Below are 16,364 nucleotides of genomic sequence, written 5' to 3'. Positions count from 1 at the left end.
AAGAAAAACTGGTTTCGTCTTCTTGACTAACCTTGCTGCAGCTACACACTTCTCCCTCCTCCCAAGACCCCTAATGTTCCACGAAATAATACTAAAATTATTCATAAAAAAGAATTACTCCCCCTACACTCAGCTAAAACTGAGCAGCCTTCATCCACCCCTAACTGCATCTGTCTCTTGACCAAGACATAATAATTTATCAATAAAAGCCTCCTTCCCTTCCTTAAATGAAATACCTAACATCTCACATACTTCCCAAGTATCCACTGCTTCCTTCAGTAATTCCACAAAAGAGGAAGAAGAAGCAGCCGAAATATTAACCAAGTCAATAGCTTCAGAAATTAAGGCTCTCCTCTTCCTTCTCTTCCTTCTCTTTTCATTTCCTTTCCCTGAAGCATTCACAGAAATTGCTTCCACCCTTTCAACAATATCATTACAAATGGTAGGGATCGTAGATGTATTCTGAAAATCGGCAGAACCATTGAAGTCCTTATCTTGTCCCTTTCCAATACTTTTCGTAGGAAACTGCTTTATACTTCTAGGAACAGAATTGTTCTGCTTAAGCTTCGGAGAAGCCATGGGAAAGAAGACATCATCTTCAATAGCTAGACACAACCATATTCTTCTATCTCTTGACCTTTTATAAACTCGAGCATAGCGTCCTCTTCCCCTTCTGCCAACAGGAGCACTCCTAATTGACAAACCTAGCATAATATCTTCATCTTCCAGATCCCCATTTTTTCCTTCTTCTATTGATACACTTCTTTCTTCTGCAAAAAATTCAGACAGATTCTGCTCTTTATTCTTGTTTGCTAGCCTAGCCCAATTCAACTTCACAGCAGGGCCAGCTGGAATAATTTTAGTAACAGGAGAATAAGACTCCCAATTAGACTCTGAATGGGCTGAACTCTGGACCGCAACCTCTCTCAGCCCAAGGCCTACAAACTCCCCCTGGGATTTAATTCAAATTCAAACTTGTCTGACACCCCATTACTATTGGGCAGAGTGTCTGACTTATTTTCCAAATCTTGTTCCCCACCTTCTTCTAACGTCCTCCTTTCTTGACTGTTCTGAAGCCACGTGTCAACTTTTGACCAGAAACCTTCTGCAGAGTTCTCCCTGTTGTCTCCTACCTTATCTTTGTTTATACCATCTTCCTCCTTTGACACTTCGTCACTGCAGTTGCCAAATGACAAAATCTGCCTCACGTCTCCATAAGCTTCAGAGAAAGCATTAGAGCTGGATCCCACATTAATTTTAACTTTAAACGATCTGCCATAAGATCCTACAATAACAGATTCTTGTACATCAAACGGACTTGCCACCCTTAGCAGCATTCTAGTCGAAGAGAGGTCATCTCTGTTTCTTGTTTCCTCCGGGATACAAACAACCTTTCCCCACTTTCCTCCAAGCTTCTCTAGAAAAGGAATACTCCAGCTAAGAAGCGGTAACCCAACCAACTCGACCAAGCAATAAGCCAAAGGGACTCCATCTTCACTCAATAATGGATCTACCCAATCAAACCAGCAGTAAAGTTTCTCTCTAAGACTCGACCACGCCTTCAAGAACTCTTCATTTGTATTGAAGATAATAATGCATGCGTTCCTAACGTATCCCCACTTTACTATCTTGACTTGGAACCCCTCTTTTGCCAAAGCTCGCACCACCATAACAGGCTGAAATGTATCTTTAAAAATCTTCTGATGGGATGTGCATATCCCAGACATTTCTTACTCCTTTTGCTTTCTTCTGACCTTCCCTGTTCACCCTTCTTTGTTGATCCACACTCCTACTTTTATCCACATTCACAACCTCCTTATACGTTCTGCCATCTCTCAAACTTCTCGGTGACTCCAAGTCAACCTGCTGTCTACCATTAGCTTCTCTAAATGGCTTAATTCCTTCCAGCTGAGATCTTTTAACCTCTGCATCTCTCTTCCTGCCCCTCTTATACTTAGCCACCCCCACAGTGACTCTCTTCCCATCAATCAACGTTCCATTTACATTCATAACTGCTCTTCTGCAACCTTCCTCCACCGCATATTGCACAAAAGCAAACGTGGATGACTTATAATTCGTTTTAACCATAAAACTTGGGATAAAGACCCTCACTATTCTACCATAATGGTTGAAAATCTCTCTTAACTCACTTCTGGTAACTCTCTTACTAAGATTTCCAACAAAAACAGTCCATTCCTCACCGGAGAATGAACGACCAAACGCACCCGCTCTCTTTCTCTCTCTACTTTTCTCACTCATGGTTAAATGTTTTTATGTCATATCTCCCTATTGTTCATAACTAACATTCCTTTAAGAGCAACGATTCTCCTAAGAACAGTTCTACTACTCACATTAAACACATTATGATCCCACATAGATATGAACCCACTCGAAATACCTTCAGCCGGTGTAAAATCCATTTCATTAAAAATTGAACCCTTTAACCTTCTTTCAACATAAGCAGTAATACCTGAAATTTTTTATTCCTGTAAGAAGACCATATTTGCTTTGTTCGAAACAATAACCCTAGAGATGTCTCTAATTTTTTTGCTTCTACCCAACCCTCTAACATTCCAAGATAATACCGATAAACCCAATTCCATATAATTAAATACGTACAGTTAAAATCAATACAGAAGCAGAATCAGAACAAACCCGAAATCCCGATTGATTCTAATCTCTGAATTACGATCTGTCTCAATCCAGAGAACTCCACCTCCAATGCCTCGCCAATATCTAAGGATGCCTCAGCTTCATTTACTGAACCCAACTTTCTACCCGAGTTTTCCTCGCCAAGGACTCCACATTTACTCAAACCGCTTCTAGAATACTACACACCGACCCTTGCTTTCGAGCACATCTTCTTTCTATTTGCGATTTTGATTTTCGAAGGGGCTTTAACAATTGCCTGATTAACTCTCATCCTTGCTGGGTTAGAGGAGTTATCAATAGGATAATTAACATATTTTATACTGTCATTCGAAAACTTGGAATTTTTTCCAACACGAGTATCAACCAAACAAGCCTCATCAAATCCTTTAATGGAGGACACTTCTTTTATTGGCACATCAAGGAGCCTTGAACAATTTGAAATAGATTGAGATGCCCAATATAGATCCGAGCCTCTATTAATTTCCATCATGCCAATACTCTCATCAGAAGCTTGAAAGATTGTCCCACTATTAGACAAGATCGGAACTTCATGAAGGCCCACATATGAAGCACCAACAAAATCCACGATGGCATCAGCACACAATGGTCTGCTTGCCGATGCTACTCTCGCATTATCATGACTCAGACTCAACGAATCAGACAAACCGACCTCATGAGGTTCTATCTCGAAACCAAAACTCTCGATATTTTCAACTTCAAAAACTGGGACATCAGCCTCCCCATCATGAGTAGTTCGCCACTCCCCATCACCCACCAAAGAACCATCTATGAAAGCTCGAACCTCCTCCTGAACTTCAATCTGAATTTTAATGTTATAAACACAACCATTAAAGATAATGAAAGTTTTCTCTGGAATGGCTGATTCGAATGTACTTCCAGCAGAATTCTTGCAACGTCAAACCTGTCCCGATTGATGGTTTCCTCATCGATCGAAATAACTCTACCCCATAGACTACCAATATCCTTAAAGAACTTGACACTCCAAACTGAAAGAGGAACACCCTTCAGGATAACCCAAACTTTGATTTTGACTCTTTTCTAATAGCCTTCCAATAATTATAGTTCATCAAACCAAAGCCGAATCCAATCTTCTCTTTTTACCCAACATTCTTGCCGATCACTTTTATTCCTGAATTGAATAATCACCAGCAGGTCATGCCATAAGCTAACCTTTACATCAACACCTTCAGCTCTAAAGATTGTTTGAATGATATCTTCATTATATCTATTTTTTATTTTTCCAACCAGGATGCACTCTCTCCACGATACCTCATGCTTAGGAATGACAATATTCCTACTTACTACATCAGTTAAAGAGGAAAAGCTAAGATCTCTATTTTCTACAATATTGATATGAACCATACATTCTGATCCATAAATTTTAAAAGAATGTTAACATTCTTCATTCTCTTGAGGCTTACCAACATCTCCCCGCACACCTCGAAGAGCTTCCTTGAATGATATGGAATCCCTTAAAGAAGGCTTCCAAACCTTTATGAAACTTCTGCCTACCCTCTTAATATTTCCTGCTAACGCTTTATCATGGTAAACTCTAATCTTAAAACCATCCATCAACCTGCCGTCAGCACTTAAAACAGCTTTGTTTGCTTCAGCCATACTTCTGTACCTGACAAAGGTGAATGTCGATCCACTTGCTTGTCTTTTGCTACTTCTGTACGCAATGAAAAAATCTAACACGTCGCCATAAACCTGAAATGCTTCCTTGAGAGTTGAAGTGTGGATCCTTTTGCTAACGTTATTGACAAAAACATAAAAACACTCGGGAACCTGAATAGATCTCTTCGCTTTACCAAACCTCCCTGAAGCTCTATGTCTGAACACCATCTTTTTTCCAGTATTCCCTCTGAAGAATTAGGATTTCTGTCTGCGAGTCTAAACTATACTTCCTAAATCTTATCTCAATTCTGTTGATTCACATGCAATGCAAACATCCACTGAACATAACTCACATTTCATTATCTACCCCCCAATTAAAAGACTGATTAACTAAGGCTTTTTCACAAGCATCTTGCATGCAGAAATGGATATCACAGATTGACTCCAAAAATAGACTACCTCAACTAAGTTACCAACAGAGGAGAAGTGTAACACTCAAATATGAAGCTAAGTTAAAAAATAAACCAAAAACCCAACACGAGACAACAATCTAGCAATAACAGAAAGAAATAGCGCAGCTAATAGAAGAAGAAACGATCTCACCAAGGAAAAAGAGAAACCCTAATTGATCGAGCAGCAAAATTGGGGACGAGCGCCAATGAACCCTAATCCTCCAACGAAAGCTGAATCAAATATTTGAGAGGTATGATTGTATGTCGTATTGGGTCATTACTCATTTTGTTTATTATTTGGAATTGATCACTTTATTATTTTGGGTTGTGTATGATTTTGAAGCTAAGAAAGATTATTATGCTATTATATCCGAAGCTAATCAGATTAAATATTTTTTACTTTACATTCAACTAGACTTGAAGTCAATTACAAAATACAACTCAAATTGAAAATTAAAAATGACTTTATAGAATAGAAATATTAATATTAGTCTGATTTTAATCCTCCCTATACATATCCAAAGTTAGAGCCTTCGAGGGAGAGAGATGCATATGATATCCTTAATAATCTTTGATACAAAACTGGAGTAGTTGGGCAAAATTATGACAAATGGGTCTTAAAATCATAATCCCAAAATCAATTGGGGGCCTCTCCCTCCTCTTCGAAAGGTACACTAAAAACCCTAACTTTTTAAAGTTGAGATCTTTATTTTTCAAAGACATGTATATCTAGAGATTGCAATTTAACCCAAAATTAATGAGTTTCGATTTGACCTAATTTGATAGATCAAATTTTATAAAAAGAATCTTGGGTTTGGGTCGAATCGGGTTAAGTTGGATATTTTAAGGGTTGGGTCGGGTCAAGTTTAAATGGAGGGTGAAATTTTTTTTAATATGATCTGAATAGAGGATAATAATGTAATTTCTTTAAAAAAATTATTTTATTTTATATCGGGTTAGATAATGTGAGACTTATATTCTAAAATTTGAGTTGGACCAAAGGCAGGTGAAGAATATATAATTTTGAGTCAGGTCCAATTGAATAAAAGATATATAATTTTTAAATCATATCAAATTTGAATGAAAATACATATTTTTTGATCAAGTTAAATTGACAAAAAAAAAACTCGATCCTGACCCGCTTGTTGGCATCCCTTTGCATATTGCATGATTTGCTGTTCTTGCAACCATAAGACATCTTTCGCAGGGTTTTGGTTATTTTCTTTGTAATTTGTATCACATGGTCTTATCATTCATTTATTTGGAAATAAAAGAATAGATTATAAAATGTGAATTTTTAGGACAAATTATAAATTTCCTCTTCGCTCTTATTTTAATTAAAATTTGATTTTTGAAATTTACTTATTCGATTTTCAGTTTATTCTTATTTTGGTCGTTATGTAATTAAATACTTAACGATGTTATGATTAGATATTTTTCTTTTAAAATTTATGAAATGAACCTAAAACATTTTTCATTTTTTTTTGAAAAAACTCATAAATTTTAATTCTCTTTGATTTCTCGATAACGAAGAATTTCCTTCTTAAATTTAATAGCGGAGATGTGGAGAAGGAGAAAGTAAGTTGTATACTTTGATTTCACGTTGATTTAGTGATAAGTAATGTTTTATGAGTTTTAGATTTTGGGTTGAGTTTTTATGAGTTTTATATTGATTTAGATAAAATCTAAAGTAATAAAGTGATACGAGACAATAAGATAAATTAGTTGATATCTTAAGTGGTCAAAGAAAACATTAGAAAATGGTAATTGTAGTGTTAGCGTGGAATATGATGAAAGTGTAAAACTTTCATCTTTAGAAGAAGATATAATTAAAGAGAAAAGTAAAAAGGGGAAATAATATGGATGGAATATGGATTCCACGTCAATAAAAAGTAGTCCACATTAGCACATGTGACTACTATATTAACCTTCCATTTATGATTTAACACTTGAGTGATCAAAATGGAGCAAAATAAAAGTTTAATTAGAATTAAAAAACTAAACTTTATCAATCAAAATAGGATTTAGAAGAGATTTGAGTGATTAAGTTTATAATTTACCCTATAAGTTAACATTTTTTAATCAATAAAATTAATAATATTTTAAAAAAATTGTCACTGACATGGACAATCAAATTAAACTAATCCTTGAGTTCATGCTTATCTACTTATTCACCAAAACCAAAAATCGTGGGCTCCGTTTTCAAAAATATTATCCAATTCACAAAACGACTTTTCAACCTACGGTCACCTAAGGCTTAGGATTAATATATTTTTATTTTTAAATATTAATTAAAATAATTATTATATAATCATGGAGAAATATTTTCAATGTAATGAAATATTAAGTGTACCAAATATTTTTTAAATTTAATTAAAATTAAAATTTATATTTGAAAATTGTTTGATTTTATTTTTTGTAAGTATTGATTTTTATCAAATCGAAATATTTTTCCTTTTCTTTTAATTTGTAATAAATATTCTTTAATTTCCATTCCGACGTCGTTTTCTAATATCCTCTTCTTTGCTTGTGTTTGTCGGATTTTTTATCCCTTAATGGAGAAGACAATGTTTTTTTTGGTAAATTATACGTTTAACACTTAAACTATCAGTTTTAATTTGTTTTAACACTTAAACTTTTAATTTTCATACTTAACATTTAATTTTCATTTTATTTTGTTAAAAACTTAAGGACACTGTATTTTTATGGGTAAATTATATCATTTATCACTCAACTATCTTCTCACTCCTATTTTGGCTAAAGTTTAAAAAAAATTCAATTTAACTACTCAACTTTCAAATTGCTCATATTTTAATCACTCTAATTTATTTTATTAATAATTTTTATGATATGTCATTTTTATTATTATTTTATTAATATATATAAACAAATGATATCTTATATTTACTCTAGATTTATTAAAACAATACATTAAATTTTAAACACCGGCATATATTGGTACTAAGTTCTAAAAGGGTTAATTAAAATTTTAGAAATACTAAAGGGGGTTTGATGAGATTTTCAAAAATTTGAAGGTATAGTAAATTTTTGGATAAACTATGCATTTAGTATCTAAACTATCAGTGTTGATCTATTTAGTAACTAAACTTTCATTTTTTTCAAAACCATACATAACGTTTAGTTTTTGTTTCATTTTAGTACCCTGTCGATAAAAGCTTGACGCGTTTAGTACGTAAACTACAAGTTTTGATCCATTTTAGTACTTAAACTTTCAATTTTTTTAAAACCATACATAATGGTTAATTTTTGTTTCATTTTAGTACCACACAGTTAAAAACTTAACACGTTTAGTACATAAAGTACCGATTTTGATCCGTTTTAGTACCTAAACTTTCATTTTTTTTCAAAAATTTAACGTTAAATTTTGAACTGTGTACTAAAATGAAATGTTATTTTATATTAAAAAATCAAAACGAAATGTTCAATTTGATTTTTTTTATTGATTAACAATTTTCATCCCTATAGGTTTTCCCCTCCAAATAAAACATTAGGACCAAAAAGTTCTAAAAAAACTAAGAACCACATTAACTATTTAATTAAACGTTTAACTCATTTATTCAACTAATTAGCTGATCCTTATTCCCATATATATAATGGGGTAAGGGGGAGGTAGGATAGTAGGATGCCCCGAATGCCAGGTTGAGAGCAGCTTCCGTAGGAGACCTCCGAATTATTAAATGCCCTCTGTGGGACTCGATCCCACGACCCTAAGGTTAAGAGCCTTGTGCTCTACCAACTGAGCTGGATGGTCATTTCATACATATAAATCTTCTTAGTTTCATCTTTCATCTCTATTTGTCTTTCATTAATTGTCTAATGTGTCTCAATACAATTTTGTTGTATGTTTCTTACAGTTATTCTCCACTTTCAAGATTTTTAGTATATTTATCAAAAATCGATTCATATTCGTGATCGATCAACTTCACATATATATATATATATATATGATTTAATCTTTTTCATAGTATGAAATATATATTTTTTTTGTATTATTATTGATATTCGATCTATCAATCAGTTAATTTTAATTAAATATTATAAAAATGAGAAAAATTCTCCGCTCAAATTATTTTATTCACAAATGTAATTCGAACAGATTTTTTTATTTAAATACCATCTTTGAAATCGATTTTTTTTTATTTAACCGACTTTTGTTGCGGAGCTATATCGGAATCAACCAATAGTTTCAGTTATTCTTTCCAAAGAAGTAATATCTTTCAATTCAATCCAAAGAAAATCAATTAAAACTCTTTGATTTGTTACTTCCCTTTCTCTCTCTTTCTCTGCAGTAATTATTTCACCCTCTGTCTCTCTATGTTTCAGCTTCTGTCTCAAACCCATAATTCCTCGTTTTCCCTCTCAGATTCCCAGAAAATTCTCCTGGGATTTTCTTAGATTTCCTAAAGAACTCCTTTTCCATCAATATTAAGATATTTCCTCTGTTTACCACTCGCTCCTCATGTAAGTATACTTTTGAGCTCTTCAACAAAGCATCAACCCTTTCTCCCTTTCTTTCGAATCTTGTGTTTTTTTCATATTTATGTATCGAATCAGCATCTGGGTTTTTTTGTTATTTATGAGTGCTTTAGTTGTTTTACCTTTATTTGATCTTAGCAAAGTTAGCGACTCTTAGTTTGTTGCCATACCTTCCCAGTGTAAATTCTATGTTTTGTTTTTCTATATATATATTTTAAAAGAGTTGGCATTCAATCTAGAATCAAATTCTTGTATGTTTCTCCTTATTCTCTTCTTTCAGCATTGATTTTTTTTTACTTCCTATTCAAGATTCAGTTTTAAGACTTTTCTGATTGTTGTTTTTAGCTATGTGTTTTAGTTGTGAAGGGACGGAGCATGATTTGGGACGAACTTTAACCTAGAACAGAACCTATAAAAAAAAAAATTGGGGGGGGCAAAAAATATTTAGAAAAATCTAAAATATATGGTAATTTTACATTTGAGGGACCTCCCCAACCCGCCCTCCTGTCCATCCTTGCTTGGGAGATCAAATTAGCCATACACTTGAATTTAAGAGCTGTTAATCAATCTTAACATGATTCATTCAGTTGCAGAAAAGATGGGTATATATCTCAGCTCCCCTAAAACCGAAAAACTATGGGAAGACGGCGAGAATGATAGGGTTCGATACGGTTTATCATCGATGCAAGGATGGCGTGCAACTATGGAAGATGCTGTGAGTAACAAATTAAAATTTAACATGGTTCAGTTTGTAATATGGTTCATTCTGCCGTCTGTCTTCCTTATGTGTATTGTACCTTACATTATCTTATGTTTCTTGCAAACTACCGAATTCTATTTATACGATGGATATGTTGGTTACTTTTGTTATTTGTTTTCTTAGCATGCTGCATATCCTGATCTAGATGCTTCTACTTCGTTCTTTGGTGTTTATGATGGTCATGGAGGTAAGATTTGGATGGTTCAGGTACTTCTTATGATCGTTTTTAGTTACATTCACGGGTTACCATTTCCTGTACACCATATTAACTTGAGGTTTTTGTTTCTTACCAGTCATATGCTTTTTCTCTTTTAGAACTTGAACCGATTGAACGATCTTACACCTTTTATCTTTAAAGATGATTGTTAATGCTTAGCTACCTTTAACTTTTTGTGTTTAACGCTTCTCAAAATTGCTTTCATATATCAGTCCGAGAATAACATCATGCTTTTCTCTTAGTAGTGGCCTTCAACTTATCCGAATTCATTACTTGCAGGTAAGGTGGTTGCAAAGTTCTGTGCTAAATATCTTCACCAGCAGGTTCTCAAGCATGAAGCTTATGCAGCTGGGGACATCGGAACATCTGTTCAGAGAGCATTTTTCAGGTTATTTAATTTGATTATGTTTGTTCTTCACTATGTTTTCAGCGATAATGTTCCCTGTTCAATTCATTCATGCCAGACTTCCCTTTTCGTTCCACCTTTTAGGGCTATGAACATCTCATTATGATTTCATAGGGTTTACTTCCCCCTAGCGATATCATACGTATGCTTGCTCCATACATAGTGAAATAGCATCTCTATGTCATTATTTTGGTTTTAAGCTTGGAAAGTTAAAGTGACACGACCGCTGTGACTGTTTTAAGACTGATGTTGCTTTTCTAACATAATTTTAATAATGATTGTGCTTCCATTCTTTTTTTTTTTTGGTGGGTTGTATGCCTTACCGTCGTTCCTTTCATACGTTTCTAACTTGAAGTTACGTTTAGTGCAGAATGGATGAGATGATGCGTGGACAAAGAGGATGGAGAGAATTAGCCATTTTGGGCGATAAAATAAACAAGTTTACTGGCATGATAGAAGGATTGATATGGTCTCCAAGAGGAGGTGATAGTAATGGCCAAGTTGATAATTGGGCCTTCGAGGAGGTACTTACAAAAACAAGAAGAGTATAGCTGGATTATCTTCCTTAATTAAGATGGAAACCAAGATCAAAGAAGAAAAATCGAACTTACATTGCTCGATAATATGATTCATCCTTCATTTTCCTGCATCAATCTGTTTGTATATTGAAAGCATTGTTTTTGTAATTGTAATCAGGGCCCTCATTCTGACTTTTCTGGACCGACTTCCGGGAGCACAGCCTGTGTTGCAGTTGTTAGAAACGACCAACTTATTGTTGCAAATGCCGGTGATTCTCGTTGTGTGATATCTAGAAAGGGTCAGGTAATATTCTATTCATGAGTGCAATTTCGTTCCAACTGGGTTCTAAAATTGAGATTATTTTTGTTAATCATATCAATTGACCTTAAGTATCATTGGAGGGGAACGCTCTTATATGGTTTACTTTTTTCTTAGGCATACAATCTCTCTAGAGATCACAAACCTTATCTCGAAGCCGAGAAAGAACGGATTTTAAAAGCTGGTGGGTTTATACAAGCAGGACGTGTCAATGGAAGTTTGAATCTTGCAAGGGCAATAGGTAATAATTAGTTTACCTCTCGGCTTGATACCTAGAAAAATAAACAAAGAAAGTGGATTAACATTTATACACATCTATAGCTTCCTATGCAAATGAAGACTTCCATACACGTCTAATATTCTTTTTGCTGCAGGTGACATGGAATTCAAGCAGAATAAATTTTTATCTGCTGAAAAGCAAATCGTAACCGCAAATCCCGACATAAACACCGTAAGTACATTCTCCATTGGCATTGGAGCCAGGCCACTATTAATTTTTTTTTCTACTTTTTCTTTGCATGTGCTTATCAATTGAAAATATTTCTTTCGAAATTTTCTATTAGGTTGAGCTCTGTGATGATGACGACTTCATTGTTCTGGCATGTGATGGAATCTGGTATATATATATATCATTTAGTTGGTTATACTTGTACTCTTCATGGTTCACCATGTAACGCCTTTTGAATGGATTTTATATTTCAGGGACTGCATGTCAAGTCAGATGATAGTCGATTTTATTCATGAACATCTGAAATCGGTCTGTACATAAGCATCTCTAACTTTGGTCGATCTGTAATTTTTGGTTTCTCGGTTTATGCCTTTCGTTTCTTTATGTTTGTCTGCTTAGTACAAACTGTGGAATGCAATGCAGGAAAGCAAGCTTTCTGTTGTTTGTGAGAGAGTACTAGATAAGTGCTTAGCACCATCGACAGCCACCGGTGAAGGTTGTGACAATATGACGATGATCTTGGTGCAGTTGAAGAAACCAATCAAGTCCGCCTCCTCCGCAAAGGAACAATCCTCCAATTCTGAATCCATTGAAACTGAATTGAAGGTAGAGTAAAGTCCAGAAAGCTAGTAGTTGCAATTGTTGGTGTGGACCCTTCGGGTGCATTTGGTTCATGAAATATAAGATTACCAGTGGGAATAGGATTACCGGAATGTAATATTACCTAACACATTACTGGGAGTGTTACATTACTGTGTTTGGTTTGTTTGGCAGTAATGTAAGATTACAGTGTTGGACAGTAATGTAAGATTACAGTGTTTGGTTGAAAGAATAAAAGATTACTGGAATGTATATTTTACCAAATTGACATTGTTCTATATTTTTTAACAAGTGAAATTTTAAATATTTAAATAAAAATTATTTATAAAAAAATTATCGATAATATATTATTTTATTATTTAAATATATTATGTATTATTTTAATTTTAATTAATATTAAATTTTACATAATTTATTTAAAAATATATTAAAATTTTACTTTAACATTTAACTAAATGTTCAATATTAGAGATTTTTAACTTTCACTATGATATTGAATCGACAATGACGATGATTCCGTTGGGTAATGTTTTCCACACAAAGTAGCTATGACCATTAAAAATAAGTTTTCCATTCTTGTTGTCGAGCATTTATTAGATGAATTATTAGGGGTTAAATATTTTTCAAAAATCGATTTAAAGTCTAACTATTATCGGATCCGAATCAAGGAAGATGATATACAAAAAAACTGCTTTTAGAACTCACCACACCCATTTTGAATTCAAAGTCATGCTAATTGGTCTTACGAATGCCCAACCACTTTTCAATCTCTAATGAATGAGCCTTTTGGACCATATTTCAGGAGGATTGTTTTGGTTTTCTTTGATGATATATTAATTTACTCTGACTGTTGGGACATTTACAACACTTAGAAATAGTATTACAATTACTACAAACTAACTGATTATTTGTCAAAAAGAGAATATTTTTTTGAACACGAAACGGTTGAATGTATGGGACACATTATTTTTTTCCAAGGAGTTGCAACAGATCTTAGAAAACACTGTCCGAATACCAGCCAAACACTATCCGATTCCCAACCAAACACTGTCCGAATCCATCCTTTTTATCTTGATGCTATTTTGTTGAGTTAATCGATCGATGGAATCGGCCAAGAGGGATGTGAATTGGCAATTAAAAATTTGGTGGAAGCTTCTGCATAAAATTGAAAGTAATTTGCACAGCGATTTAGAGTGGTTCGACTTTCTCAACCAAAGTCTATGTCCACTACCTTAGCTATCAACACTAAGAATTTCCCAACAAATTCACTAAATTGTTCTTTCTTTTGAGGACAAAGAGATAATCTTACAACTCCCTCAAGAATATACCCAAATTCTTGAGAACACTCTTTCTCAAAGAGAAGATTACAAATTCGCAAACTTAATGAAAAACCTCACAAGGCAAATGTGTTTGCACAATTCTAGAACAAAGAAAGAACACTCAAGAATAATACAATTGAGCACAATACGTGTTCTTGAAAGGAAAAATGAATATAAAATGAAATAGGCTTGAAAATGCTCGAACTTGAGGTTTGATGCTTTCTCTTTGATTCTCTCTTGATTCTTGTTGATTGTTGTTTCTTGTTCTTGATCAATGGCTTCTAAGCTTGTTTAAATACTCCTTCAATTGATTCTGAACGTTGGGGATGATTAGTGGAGTCAATAGAGCCGTTTAAGTGTGAAAACAATTAATAAAACAGGTGAGAGCATATGGTGCATCAATGCATAAGTCTAGTGCATCGGTACACTATGTGTAAAATCAAATATTTTGACCGTTGGACCCTTAGTGCATCGGTACACTGATAGTGCATCGATGCATAAATATGCTTCGATGTTTTGAAAAATCCTGGGTGCATCGGTGCATAAAATTAATATATATGGAGTGCATCGGTACACAAAAGCCATTCGATGTTCAATTAAAACAAGGGTGCATCGATGCATTAATTCATGCATCGGTACACTTACCTAAAAAATTGATTTTAGGCTCGTTTTTTGTTCGAAATATTTTGTAAAAATTGTTTAAAAAATATTTTAAGTATAAAACATAATTTTACACATTAGTAAGGATTGAAATTTAACTTTGAAAGACTTGGAGTAATATTTTGATATTCGAATAATTATATCGAATATACTTAGAAAATCTTTTGTAAAATCTTAAAATTTATTTACATTATTTTGTTATATCGAAACATCAAAATATTTTCAACATATTTTAACTAGTCATGGTTCTACTAGAGAAAGTATCAACTCCGCTTCCCTTCTATTTTTCATGTATCAAGCTGAAACACTGTCTGAATCTAGCAATTTAGGCAGCTGAATTTTACGATTACAACCGTTAGCCAAAAGGAATATGAATATTTTATTCATGGTCCAAAAAAACTCGGGAATCAGATTTAAAACACATCAATGGAATTGAATCAATAGCACCCACAAGAGCAGATGCTAGCCACAAAGCAAACAAGGTACCACTTCCATATAATATGATTGAATATGCATCTTCATTGTCAAGCTGCAGGTGTTTAGTATTCCAATCATCAGAATTGATTCAGAAACCATTACAAATGGAAAGTACTTGTAAGAAAAGAAGAAAACTATAAAAAAGCTCTCAAAGTATTGTAACATCCCAAAATACGGGTTAGTGACCAAAATTATAAAATTTCAGAATATGGTGATTAAAGTAGAATAGTTTAATAGTTTAATGATTTATGTGGAGATATTTCCTGAAAGTTGTTAGTAATTATTAAAATAATTAAAGGGCAAAATGGTCATTTGACTTGGAAATTATAATTAAATGATATATAGGCATGTGAGATAAGGATGAGGAGATATTTTCTCCACTTCATCTCCTTTGTTCTTCCATACGAGAGAGAGAGACATCAAAGGTGAGTTTGCTATTTTGTTAATTATTTGTTGTTTTAAAAGTTGGGTTATGATCACTAGATGATAACTAAGCTTAAGGAAAGCTTAAGTTGTCTTATAGTCAAAAGATGAAGAAGTTATAAGAGATTTAAGAAAATGAGTTTTTATATGAAATCATGGAATAGAGTTGATAAGTTGAATTTTAAGCTGAATTTGACTTGTCATCTATGAGAATAAGAATATAGAAGTGTTAGAATTGTATTTAGAACATATTGAAATTTGAGTATGATTCTTGAATTACATATGAAGGATAGGATTTTGAAGTTATAGATGATTTTCATGGATATAAGTTGGTTTAAGTAATGGTAGTTGAGTTTAATGACATGGTAGGGGTTTAAAATAGAAGAATTGAATGAAAAATTGATGATTTTCGAGCTTAAAATACAATTTCTGGGTAGAGGGAACCGATACCCTATGAATGGGAATCGATTCCCCCTCTTGAACGAAAAATTCCAGTATGTTCAGGGGGTATCGATTCCCCTGGGGGGTATCGATTCCCCCCTAAATGAAAAAAATAGAATTTGATTCATTAAACCGGTTTAAGTTATTAACATCAAGTTTAAAGTTTAGGCTTCTGATAGTTGTTTTGAAATGATATATTTATGTAGATATTGAGCCTAAACAAGTTCTGGAATAATCAAATGATTATAATCGAATCAAAGCAAGGCTAAGGTGAGTGCAATTTTAATTGTACTTATGTTATTGATCGAACATTGGCTTGCGATGAGCCAGTATTGGAGTTATTATGGTAAGAAGTGACTCCTAAAATGTTATTTGATTTATGATTCTGATATGTGCATGGATACCTGAAATGGATATAGGTTATTATATATGTTACATGATTATATGCATGTGTGATATATATACTATGAGACATGCCCAATGTGAAATGAAATAAGCTAAGTGACTATATGGAATATGTGATTATAAGATCAATGA

The 16,364-nt window shown here is 33.5% G+C and overlaps 2 protein-coding genes across 3 annotated transcripts; one reads left to right on the top strand and one right to left on the bottom strand.

Annotated features, from left to right (window-relative positions):
* Window positions 1-1,689: 1,689 nt before the first annotated feature.
* Window positions 1,690-2,259, bottom strand: LOC120197574 (serine/arginine-rich splicing factor SC35-like). The gene has a single exon (XM_039199060.1). The coding sequence runs from the start codon at window positions 2,257-2,259 to the stop codon at window positions 1,690-1,692; it is 570 nt and encodes a 189-aa protein (XP_039054991.1).
* Window positions 2,260-9,001: 6,742 nt separating this feature from the next.
* LOC120197528 (probable protein phosphatase 2C 60) lies at window positions 9,002-12,643 on the top strand. Of its 2 annotated transcripts, none has more exons than XM_039199031.1 (11): window positions 9,002-9,224; window positions 9,833-9,954; window positions 10,123-10,186; window positions 10,496-10,604; window positions 10,993-11,146; window positions 11,319-11,444; window positions 11,577-11,700; window positions 11,834-11,910; window positions 12,023-12,075; window positions 12,162-12,216; window positions 12,331-12,643. In XM_039199031.1, the coding sequence occupies exons 2-11, from the start codon at window positions 9,838-9,840 to the stop codon at window positions 12,520-12,522; spliced, it is 1,071 nt and encodes a 356-aa protein (XP_039054962.1). In that variant the 5' UTR covers window positions 9,002-9,224; window positions 9,833-9,837; the 3' UTR covers window positions 12,523-12,643. The 2 variants fall into 2 exon arrangements, with proteins under 2 accessions (XP_039054962.1, XP_039054961.1); XM_039199030.1 differs by having other exon boundaries at window positions 9,827-9,954.
* The last annotated feature ends 3,721 nt before the right edge of the window (window positions 12,644-16,364 follow it).

The sequence above is a fragment of the Hibiscus syriacus genome, unplaced genomic scaffold (genome assembly GCF_006381635.1).
Source record: "Hibiscus syriacus cultivar Baekdansim isolate YM2019G1 unplaced genomic scaffold, ASM638163v2 tig00117048_pilon, whole genome shotgun sequence".
NCBI classification, from domain to species: Eukaryota; Viridiplantae; Streptophyta; class Magnoliopsida; order Malvales; family Malvaceae; genus Hibiscus; species Hibiscus syriacus.
This window is presented reverse-complemented; position numbering and strand designations above follow the sequence as displayed.